Here is a 12,609-nt window from a genome sequence, read left to right on the forward strand (position 1 = left end):
AGAAGGAGGCGTTTCATCTCGCAGGGAACCCTGGAAATCATCGAGAGGAGTCGTAACACATGGCTTGATGGCAATTCTGGTCTGTACCGGCAACTCAGAAGAATGGCTGCGAGGGTTCTGAGGGCAGATAAGGAGGCGTTTGTTAGAGGAATCTGTTTGCAAGTGACACACCATCTATGGTCTAGTGACACACATCCTGCTTATAGAGAAATCGAAGCATTACGAAGCATCAGAATCTGTTCCTTAGAGAGTTCTTGAGGTTGATCCTCCAATTAGCTTTGAACCACCCAATCTCACTGAGATTGCACAGGCGGTGAACCAGCTTATGGTAAGGGAAGCTGCAGGGATCTGTGGTATCTGGGGAGAACTTCTCCAGGCTGGTGGTAAGGCTGTCCTCCTGGCATTGCCAGCAATCTTTGCTTCCATTTGGGAGACTGGCATCATCCTAGCTGAGTGGAAAAACAGGAATTATTGTCCCTATCTAGAAAGGGAAGGGTGATTGCCTAGATTGTGGCAACTACAGGGGATAACACTGCTCTTGGTGCCAGGTAAAGGTCCTTGCTAGGGTCATCCTCAATAGGATCTGCAATCACTTGCTCACCTACCAGCAACCAACACAGTCTGATTTTACACCTAAGAAGTCTACCATCAAATGTGTCCTAGCAATGAGGGTTTTATGGAGTGTAAATGTGAATACTGGCAGAGATTCTTTGCAGCCTTTCTCAATTATTTCATAAAGCATTCAGCTCATTTGATCGAGCTGCCCTGTGGGACATCGTGAGACTTCGCAGGATCCCCCAAAGCTGCTGGATATCACGGCCGGCCTGTAAACCAATAGTGTGAGTGCTGTGCAGAGTGGAGGCAGTGCCTCTGCATTTTTCCTACTTGATTCTGGGGTTTGTCAGGGGTGTGTTCTTGGGGTCCAGTGGCTGTGTGGCATCTATTGTTGAAGAAAGATTCACTGATCTTGACTTTCCTGATGGAGTCAATGGAGGCTCTGATCAGGGCTTTCGAAAGACTACGCGAGTATCCTGGATAAAAACCAAGATCCAGGCCTTTAATGACCTCTTGGGCATAACCATTAGCAGTGTGTCTGTCTGCAGAGAAAATGTCGACCTGTTCGAGAGGTTTACTTACCTTAGCAGCAACATTCATGTCTCTGGTGAATCTTTCTATGAAGTCAGTAGATGGACTGGGAGAGCATTGGGGGGTCATGAAGTTGCTGGAAAAGGGTGCGAGGTGCTCGCAATATCTTTGCACAAGGACGAAGGTCCAAGTCATTAGAATCATGGGCACTATCCAGTAACCTGAGACATAGAATGGACTCCTTTGGTAGTATCTCTCTTCAGAGAATTCTTTGGTACCACTGGTTTGACTTTGTCTCAAACAAGCAGTTGCTCATAGAGTCCCAAATGATGCACATTACCTGCACTGTGAGGGAGCGTCAGTTACGGCACTACGGCTATGTGGTGCGATTCCCTAAGGATAATCTGGCTCACGGGATTCTCATTGCTGAGGACCCTGGACCAGGCCAAAAGGGTTGCCTACATAACACCTGGCTCAGGCAGAGAGATGGTCTTTATTGGGGGGTTGCCAAACAGGATCCCAAGCTGTTTCGTTGTGGTCTGTGTGGCAATGCACTGTACTAGTGCATGCTCCCAAACCTGACCTAACCTGTTGTATTTGCTTGGTTATTGGTATTTGATTTGACTGAGTTGTATTGTGTTGTAATGTTTTACTCTCAAAAGCCATTATTAAGCAGAAATGCCATTTACACTGTGCTAAATGGTGGGGTTGGGACAGCAGGACTCTGAAACATGGAGTGCAACAAATCAAACAGGAGTGCACTACCTCAATGGCATGGCCAAAACACATCACCACAGTAGTGACTCCTCCCTAAATGTGTGATTTGGTTTAAAGGAGCGGACATGTGCGACGGCCCAGGATGGTTCCACTCTCCCTTATCTGAGACCCTCTTCGACCCGAGATGAGGACACACACATCCAGTGAAGGGGTAGGTGCAAAAATGTCAAGCGCTTTAACTGCAATTCATCAGGGTTTAGATTCTACTGCAGTGCATCCAAATTGTCTTCTCATAAATAAATACAGTCGACCCTTGATATACGACCGGCCTGACATGCGAACAACTTGATTTACGACCAAAATTTTTGTTTTGATTTACAACCAACATCTTGCGTTACGACCCGAATGCGGTCACGTGTATCCGCTTGTGCGATTGTAAACAAACAGCCAAGAGCGTTCAGAAGCGTCGGAGCCCAGATACATGTGTTTGTGGACGTAATTTCGGTCAGTGCAGTGATTTATCTATCCATCTATAATCTATATCTCTATCTATATCTCTATATATATCTCTATATATATATATCTCTCTCTATATATATATATATATATATATATATATATATACACATACACACACACACACACACACACACTGTATATATATAATAATTAATAATAATAATAATAATAATATATATAATTTACTAAGACCATGGCAAGCAAGACGCATAATTGCTAAGGAAGGAAGAGAAGGTAATGAAGGTAAAGAAAGCGATTGTTAAGGGATGTTAGGTAGCGGGCTGGCACGGCACATGATGATGTCATCAGGCTGAGACAGCACCGGCTTGCTTTGGAGTGTATTATTACAGCAGTTCACAACACGACCAGCTTTGAACTGAGTGCTCGACTACTGTCATTATTAATTTGAGAAACAGCGATCACAATCAAAACGAAGAAAATATGCGGAAATATGAGAGTGGCGTTCGTGTTACCGATCTCGCTAATATGTACAGCATGTCGAAATCCACCATCTCGACAATTTTACAAAGAAAAGATTTGCATAAGGAGGCTCCTTCTAAACAATAACCACCTTCCTTTTCATTCTCCTCCTCCTCCCTTCCTGCAGCCCTAAGATGTTAACTTAAATGGTGAGTACAGTATGAAATTGTTGTTTCTGGTAGGCTAGGCACTTTTTATAGCTTTTTGGTTAGTACATTAGAAAAATTATTGGTGTTTTGGTAATTTATGCACATTACACAACCCTTTTTTATTATGAAATGGTTAAGTAAGTGTTGCTGTGGGAGGTTTGGAGCGCATTATGGGTATTTCCATTATTTCTTATGGGAAAAATAGTCTTGATTTATAACCAACTTGAGTTTTAACCAGCCCTCGCGAACGAATTGAGTTCGTAAGTCAAGGGTCTACTGTAATCCATAAAACCAGTTAAAATGTGGAGGTCAAAAAATCCAAGTCCAATAAATAAATCCTTTAAAACAAAGTTAAAATCCAGAGACAGTCTTTTTTCTAAAAAATATGAGCCCCACTACTTCCTTTTAAAACCAACGTCTACCCGGCTCACCCTCTTCGGATCCCGCAGCACGAGGAGACGTCCTAACAACAGGTACAATCAATCTTTAAATTGCTGGTTCAGGTCCCCACTGCCAGGCCTTAAGCATCCACAGTGTGCTACACTGCGCCACACCCACGTCCCCTGCAACCAGTTCTTTGGCATCCGTGGGAGACACTGCATAATGGGCTACTCCTAATCCCCAGCGTAGCACAGTAGCAGCGCCCCATCTTCAGCCCCTGGCTCTTCAGCCTGAGGCTCAGTCATAAGCACTTGCGTGCATCCCTCTTTAACCAGGCTTTTCCAGCCCGGCCTCTGTTCTCTCTTTCATTACTTCACCTTAACCATCTACAGTATGTTGTTCTTTTCTTTTTCTCTGTCTGTCCCTCTGTCCACTGTGCAGTTTTCTTTCATTCAGCCTGACTAGATGCTGATGTGACCCTTCATCCAGTCCGAGGGGTGAACACGGCACCTAACCGATCAATTTGCATTTGCACGTGAGTGCACAAATCAGCCAAGCACCGCAATCGACCCCAGAGCAGTGCCATCATGTGCACCCGTTCTGAGTCTACACACTCTTGGGATGCAATTATTTAATACCGGCACAATGCAATGGACAACTTATCACGACATGGCAAATGTGTAAAATATTAACTACCGACATTATCTTACGCCTTTATCTTACTAAATCTATTTATGCAAGTTGTGCAAATGAGTTAGAAAACATCATCTTTACTTAAGCCCCAATTACACTACACAGGTTTTCCAGAAATTTTCAGTCAGGGCCTTTAATCTCCCTAGCGTTACGCCCGAAGATTACTCAGGCTGTAAAAGAGCTAATAGCGTTAGTCCCGAGCGTAACTCGGACAATGATATAGGCATGTCTTACGAAAGCATCAGACCCAAGTGTTACCCAGGTAACAGTGTAGACGCGTCTTCTCCTAGCTTCATAAAGGCGTCTCGTAAGAAACATTCTTCAGAAGCCCAAGGATTGCACACTCTTGATAATACAAGCAGGGATGACGACGTGAATTGGTCTTCAGGCAGTGAAATTGAAAGTGATTCTGATGTAGAGAAAAGCCAAGCAAAATGATAACTTTTACTGGCTAACTAAAAAGATTACAATATGCAAGCTTTCGAGGCAACTCGGGCCCCTTCTTCAGGCAAGATGTAATACAGAAACTGAAGTTCTCTGTGTTTATATACACACTAGGACAAGTAACAACATTGGTAAATCTTTAAATGAAAAATCTTAAATGTAAAAAATTAATAGGTTCATTCAGGCTAAGATTAACTTAACAAAAGAGAGAACAACAATGTATGGTCAAGATCTTTGGATAAGATAACTGTCCAACAAAGTCCTTTGAAGTCTGTGATAAGTTTTTCAAAACAATGTGGGTTTGTAGTCAGGTTGTCTGTGTCAGTCTGAGAGATGCAAACAGACCTCATACCTGGCCATTACACTCTTGTCTCTATTCAAGCCATGCTGTAATGTATTAAATTTTAGCAAGACGTGATCGAAAAAAATTGTTGTTGAGATGAACCATTGTGTTGAACATTGTTGAGTAAATGATCGTATACCTATGCAGTTTTCTCATTGAAAGAGATATCACACAAAAGACATATTCAATACAACTCTAAGTCCTGCCACGTGCAAACATTTGCTGACGACGCTGCTATCGTGGGCTGCATCAGGAGTGGGCAGGAGGAGGAGTATAAGAACCTAATCAAGAACTTTAAGTGGTGCGACTCAAACCACCTACAACTGAACACCAGCAAAACCAAGGAGCTGGTAATGGATTTTAGGAGGCCCAGGCCCCTCATGGACCCCGTGATCATCAGAGGAGACTGTGTGCAGAGGATACAGACCTATAAATACCTGGGAGTGCAGCTGGATGACAAATTGGACTGGACTGCCAATACTGATGCCCTGTGTAAGAAAGGTCAGAGCCGACTATACTTCCTTAGAAGGTTGGCGTCCTTCAACATCTGCAATAAGATGCTGCAGATGTTCTACCGGACGGTTGTGGCGAGCGCCCTGCTCTATGTGGTGGTGTGCTGGGGAGGTAGCATAAAGAAGAAGGACGCCTCACGCCTGGACAAACTTGTTAGGAAGGCAGGCTCTATTGTAGGAATGAAACTGGACAGTTTGACATTTGTGGCAGAGCGACGGGCGCTAAGCAAACTCCTGTCAATTATGGAGAATTCACTGCATCCACTGAACAGTGTCATCTCCAGACAGAGGAGCAGCTTTAGCGACAGACTGCTGTCACTTTCCTGCTCCACTGACAGACTGTGGAGATCATTCCTCCCCCACACTATGCGACTCTTCAATTCCACATGGGGGAGTAAATGCTAACATTGTTCAAAGATATTGTCAGTTTTTACATGCATTTTTATTACTCTTTAATTTTACTTTTTGTATCAGTATACTGCTGCTGGATTATGTGAATTTCCCCTTGGGATTAATAAAGTATCTCTCTCTCTCTATCTTCATATTATTATAATTATTATTTCTACTATTATTATACTTTTTACACTTCTGACATTGTACTTGCAGTGTTCTGCATGTTTTACAGTAGAAAGATGGGATTTAATAAAGATGTCATTTTTCAAGCCAAAAAATACAACGCTTTTTACATTTTTTTTGTTCTTTTTGAGAAAAAATGTAACGCTAAGGAGTTTTATTTAGCCAAACAGTTGTGTAGTTTGACATTCCCAGGTTTTGTAGGGGTGGGCTGCAATGTGTGCCAGAGTTTGCAACCCAAAGGTGACAAGCCAGAGGTGCAATGCATACAATTCCCACAAACCGAGAACAGTCCAATCAAACGCTCAAGAAGAAGAGAGAAAAGCAAAGTCATACAGAGGACAGCCTATTGAATGTCTCATAACTTTGATGTCCCATGAAAAAGGAAAAGATGCTTACACGTTCACATGCTGCCAACCTCATGATACATCTGTGGCACAGAAGGAAATCTGAAATAGTGCCGAGGTCACAAGGCAGTCACGTAAACAGCTACCTCCTGCAATTTTTCTAGTTGTGTAATCTGACACCTCAAAATGACGAGAGGGTAACTGAAGTTGTGCAGTGCGACTCAAAGTCGGGTTGTGTGACACTGGCCTTAGAAGGCTACTCAAACCACAGAAAAGTATAAAAAGAACTGCAGTTAAATTTAGACCCTTGAGAACCTTCAAACCCTCATTAGGATGAAGACATTAGGACGACGACGCCAGATCCCTTGTGTTCTCCACATTGGCCTGCCTTTGGTTTGGTTTTTCCTTAGGCTGTTGTGTACAGACATGCTATCACTTCACTGGTACTACTCAATACTCTAAAATAAACCGCATGTCTCATGAGGTCACTGTGACGATGCAGGTTCTGCTCCATGCTCCCATCTTACTTTTGGGAGCCCTTGAACCCGACACTGTCGGTAATGTCACCGATGAGCTAGGCAGTGAAGACATCAACCATGAAGCAAGGGGATGGTGCAAAAAGTGTAAAGTGCTTTTATTATAAAAACAAAACCAAAACAAAGTGTTCAAATAAATAGTGCAGTGCTTCAAATAAGTCATTAAATAAATAATCCATAAAAACAAGTGAACTGTGGAGGTTAAAAACACACAACAAAAAAAATCCTTTAAAAACCGAGGTTAAAATAACGGATAGCAGCAGTCTTTTCTTTCTTTAAAACTAAAGCCAGGTGCGTTCCTCTACTGGCGGCTCCCCTGCTTCTCCCATTCGGGCCCCGCTACAGGGGAGTCGCCCTACCAGCAAATGCAGCTCCTTCTTTTCTGGTCCGGTAGCCCTCCGATCCCCAGCTACATCGAGCTCCAGCTGGACTGAGACTTGGGTTCCTTCCCCAGCGGCCAGGGCGCTCACGCTAGGGCTCAACGTGCCCAAAACCTTCATGACTCCTGCTAACTTCTGCGCCGAGTCGTTTCCTCTGCCGGTCACACCAGCTCCTCTAAACTGCTCAGCTGGAGCGACCGCTTCCAACAGCCCTCCCTCGAGAGTTGGCCAAACACTCCTCTGGGGCTCTCCTACCAGCTGCCTTCCATTGTAATACAGCCTGTTCTTGCTCACGCTCTCACTCTCCTGCACCGGCCTTCTCCTTCCTCCTCCTTTAACCACCCCACACGTTCTCGTCTCTCTCTTCTTTCTTTCCTCCCTTTCATCCGCCTCACGCTTCTATTAAATATTAAGGGGACGTGGATCAGGTGTGGCAATCAGCAGCTCCCGGCAACAATTACGGATGTGGACGACTCCTCACCTGTGCACTTAAGCAAGGACCGCCCGCATCACAAATTCACCCAGGAACCACTCCGGCCACACTACTACACCCCCTTCTCAAAGCCGAGAGGGCAGCGATTATTTATTTAAAAAGTGGCCTTTTTGACTTGAGCTGTGGACCCGCTACACCACAGTCACTTGATAGGCCCTGCACACAAGTCAAGCCACACTCCTAGCCTGTACCATCTGTGGTGTTATGGGTCCACAGCTCGTGGAGAAAAGGCCATTGATTTTAAATAAATAATCACCGCACCCGAGGCGGCTTGGTGAGGGGTTGTTGTAGCGAGCCGCGGGGCAGTCGTCGATGTGGGCGTTTCTCACCGTGTGCACAGGTGAGGAACTGCCCACATTCGTGATTGCTCCCGTGGCTAATGCTACAGCTGTAATGGCCCCTCACGTTTTAAAAAGAAGTGCGAGTCAGTTGTGGGGGGAAGAAAGAAACGTTCGGAGGTGTAAAAAAAAAAACGATCGGGGAGAAAAAGGAAAGGAGAGGACGGAGGTTATCGGGAGCAATAGAGGAAGCAGGTCGGTGAGAGAGCCGCGAGAGCGAGCGGACGGGCGGCGAATGGCCGTGGGCAGCTGCGTTGAAGCTGGGTGTTAGGCCGACACCCAGACGTTTGTGTTGATGTCGCTCCCGCTGGCGATCAGGTAGCGGAGTGACCAGGGAAGGCGACTGGCCGCAGAGAGGCCATGGAAAGGCAGCGAAGTCGGGAGACTTGGTGCTGGAATCCCAGCGTGGGCGACCTGGCCGTTGGTTGGAAACCAAGTTCTCCGGGACTGGGATGAGTGCCATACCGGAGCCAGGGTTCGGGAGGTCTCCAGTCTCGTGCATGTGTTTCAGTAGGGCAGCTGCAGAGAGCGTCTTGCCTGCTGCGATGCCCAAACGGGATTAGCAGGTGAGACGCTAACAAATGATGCACCAGATTTGTTGATTGGTTTTAAGACTGCTTCCTAAAAGAAGATTTTAACCTCTCGTTTTTAAAGGATTGTTTTTTTTCCAATGGTTTTAACCTCCACGTGTTCTTTTTATGGATTATTTATTTAATGAACTTTGAAACTGCACTATTTATTTATGGAACACTGTTTTTGTTGGTTTTTAATAAAAGCACTGTTACACTTTCTGCCTTCTCCTTGCTCAGTAATTTGCCTCCATTGACTAGCTCACTCGGCAACATTATCGACGGTGTTGGGTTCAAGTGCTTCCGACAGCAAAGGGAGTGTGGAGCCAGAACCCACATCGTCACACCATCTTGTCACTTTGTACATTTCTGTCCATATCCAGTACCATAATCTGATGTGCCATTCCTGGACAGTTGAGTCTGGGTATCGTTAGAAATCTCAAGGAGGCCCAAGTCTGTCAGACATCAGATCTATGGATCATCCTGGGCTTTGTTATTCTCCATATGAGAGTCTTTTTTGGGGTCCTCATTTCACCAGTTTTCATTATACAAATTGTGCACAATGCCAATCACCAGTTGGTAAAGTTCATGACCTTTGTTTAACGCATTTAATGAAATCGGCCGGCAGCCATCCAACATGACCAACAGACAGGAACAGACCACAGCCTACAAGGTAAAGCATGACGAGGAGCTTCACAGTGCCAAGAAAAACACAGCGCGGTATTACTGAGAGTCAAAAGTACAGGATAACACGCACTTCTGTTACGCCACCAACTTGCTCTGCAGTCTTACAACAGCAAGACAAAGTGCAGCTCTATTTAGAGTTCAACATTTTCAGATGTTTGGCAACCTGTCCTTGACATCGCCCTCAACCTTCCTAACCCTGCCCTAGCTTATCAAGCTTCATTTTTTCTTTTCTTTTGGATTTGAAAGGCACTGACACACTAAGACACATTCTTTTATCAAATACATTCTGAACATTCAAAGACCATTATTTATGGACATGTGTCTTAAACTTAATGAATTAACTCTAAAGCAACTTTCTCAGAATACCTCAGCACGTGTGTGCAGACTGGCCATAAAAATGAACTGCAGACCCTGAAGACCCCTTAAAACCTTTTCAGTGGTCCGATCTCAAACAAATAGTACCTGACAGGCCAAGTGTAAATACACTTGTAACCAAATGATGCAGACCACTTCCACAGGTGAATATCTACCACAGTCAACACAAGCGTTAACTGCAAATATGTCTTTTATCTCAACCATCAACAATTATAGGAAACGGAAGGAGATTTGAAATTTGCATGGCCTTGGGGGTGTGTAATAACGGACCTCAGTTCTGGACATCCAGGCTACAGTATATCCAGATACAAAACACTCAATGTCATGGTCTAAGATTTACTAAGGCAATGCGAGTTTTCATTCATTACAAGGTCTCGTCTCCCATAATTAAAAGTGACAATCCCAGTCCGCCCCTTCGTTCAGATCACACTGCTGGGAGAATAATTGTAAAACATCCAAACATTTATACCTCTAGCGATGTGACTCATGGAGACACCAGATCCCTGCTGGGACACTTGGGACAATTAATTAAAAAAAAAAAAAAAAGTCAGAGTGGCACCGGTTCAGATTTCACATCAGGTGGGACTGTGCGGAGTACATAAAAAATTTGGCCCACTGAACAATGCAGAGAAATGCTAAAGAAGCTGGTCAGACAGCAGAATTGATTCTTTGCTTTGAAGTTGAAACATCAGACACTTTCGAGCAGTGACATTTTAAAACAAACTATATATGCCACTAGATGACCAAACCTTTCTCATTTACTGTCTAAATAGGCAGCTTTCCCAACAGTCATGCCGATATATCCAGCATTACAAGGGATCCACTTATTTTCTCACCACCGTGACATCTGGGAACGAGTCGCCAATGAATGAATGGATAAAACGTGACACAGCAGGACTAAAAGAATCGAGGGCTGCGGAGTGTCTTTCTCTCTCGATTGCCATGTGTAACCCATTAGCCAACCAATTCTAAAATGAACGCCCCGTCCTGCTCGCACCGTGTCAGGCGCCTTACAGCATCGAAATCCAACGGCGGTTACTTCACTCTACTTGAAACACTAAAAAACAATTCTCAAGAAAGCCACGCGAAACTGTCAACACCTCATACGAACTGCCAAGACCTCGAAAGTGAGGAGCAAGTGATCTTCGCCATAAACGGGCAGAGCCCGGCGCGTGACCCCCTCAAGGCCGCCTCACCTGCGTGACGATGGAGCTGCGCAGCCCGGCGCTCAAGCTGAACTCCCAGCCCTCGGTGCATGGCACGGTCTCGTTGGGCAAGTCCTCTCCGAACCGGGAGAAGTTGGCCGGGTACTTGTACAGTTCACAGTGGCTGAAGCCCTGTTCTCTCGTCTGCGGGATGCTGACATTTAACAACTGCTTCTCGGATAGATTGAACGAGCTGATGCCTGCTGGAAGCAGTGCTGGATCCAGGCGACAACGGTAAGATCGCGGGAGCAGCGTCAGGAAGACCTCGGAAAGTAAACTCTCGGCCACGGCGAAGCAGGGAATCCAGCTGAAAGCAGCAATTGCCTTATTATAAGGGCCATAGCCACCGATCCTGGGCAGAACCTTAGCTTCGAAGTCCATTACTGTAGACACGCCGCGGGCTGGCGAGAAAGCAGCTTCACTCCGCTGCAGCTGGGTCGGAGTTTGCAAGTAAGTGTTCGGGCGGGTCTATGCAAATACGCTAGCGGCTCCTCGCCGCTAGGTGGTGAACTTTGACTTGCTATGCGCCGGCCCGCGTGATGAAGAATGACACGATCCTACGACTCCCCCGTTTATCATCTGGACACGATTTAACATGTGCTCGATTCAATTTAATTAGCTTTTATTAGGAGCACCTCCATTTATCAGCACCAACGTGCTGAACGCTGTTACCAATACAACACTTTTAAAACACAACGCGATTACAGAGCAAAATGCTGAAGGATACAGAAACACTTTGTGTACAATATACAGTATCTAACTATAAAAAAATGCTAAGGGTTGTCTGTCTGTCACGCAAAAACTTGCACACCCCTGACCCCTGAAGATTCATCTTGGTCTCAGTGGGCAGCTTATGCAGTGACACATGCAACACGATCCATGAGTTGGCTGTGCAGGCCACAGCAGCTCCCCTCCTCAGAGCCAGCAGAGACACAACAGCGCACCTTGACTCCTGCTCACCTGCTCAAGTTAACTGACCTGAAAACAATGGCCAAGCGATCACGCCAAGAAGAATGGAGGCGAGTGCAGGACCAGCAACAAACTTCAATAAGCACTTGCACAGGCCGCTTTGTGTCCTTGTAAAAAGGTTGAACGTCGCGGCAGGAGCACTCGCCTTGATGGGCATCAAAGGAATGCCAACAGGGCCACAACTGCACCCACGACCAGTGTGGACACTGAGACACGTTAAACACCCCAATGACTCGCATGTGGACTACAGGACACAGAATGCAGGCATGACACTGACCGCTTCCTGCACAAACCTCCACTCTGATTCCAAAACAAAATGGTAGAAACAACTGGATCAATAACCTCAGCTCAGCTCAGGTCAGTCCAAATGAGGGAGACAACGCTTGGGGCATGCATAGGTGTTCACATGAGTTGTGGACTACATCAACACACACAGATGCCTGGCAGGTTGAATAACTTATGTACTGTACATACCTGTTCAGATGCAGCGCTTAAGCAAATACTTTCATGTCCCAACAATATATACAACTCCCCTCACTTGCGTAGAAAATTACAGGAGTTTATTAACTCAATGATCCCTTACAGCCAAATCTTTACAAGCAAGACGACATGTTAAAGCAGCACAAACACAACAAGCACAGACAGGTGACAGGCAGGTTCAAGAAGATGCTGAGTGCTTCCTCGTCGCTTTTACGCAGCACTAGCACAGTTAGAATGCAGAATACATTTGATGAGCACTACTTTACTACTAAACAAATTATAACTTCCACCACCATTTATACCACATGCGCAGTATCCAAAGCTCCTTATCTT

The 12,609-nt window shown here is 45.3% G+C and overlaps 1 protein-coding gene across 1 annotated transcript in view; it reads right to left on the reverse strand.

Moving 5' to 3' along the window:
- Nucleotides 1-11,775, reverse strand: part of slc22a31 (solute carrier family 22 member 31) — a 49,199-nt gene extending 37,424 nt beyond the window's left edge. Inside the window, exon 1 of the mRNA XM_039763288.1 lies at nucleotides 10,819-11,775. Within this exon, the coding sequence (XP_039619222.1) occupies nucleotides 10,819-11,208 (390 nt within the window). The 5' untranslated portion in view covers nucleotides 11,209-11,775. The remainder of the gene's footprint in view (nucleotides 1-10,818) is intronic.
- Nucleotides 11,776-12,609: the final 834 nt, after the last annotated feature.

Source organism: Polypterus senegalus, chromosome 9 (genome assembly GCF_016835505.1).
Source record: "Polypterus senegalus isolate Bchr_013 chromosome 9, ASM1683550v1, whole genome shotgun sequence".
In the NCBI taxonomy this organism is placed as follows: domain Eukaryota; kingdom Metazoa; phylum Chordata; class Cladistia; order Polypteriformes; family Polypteridae; genus Polypterus; species Polypterus senegalus.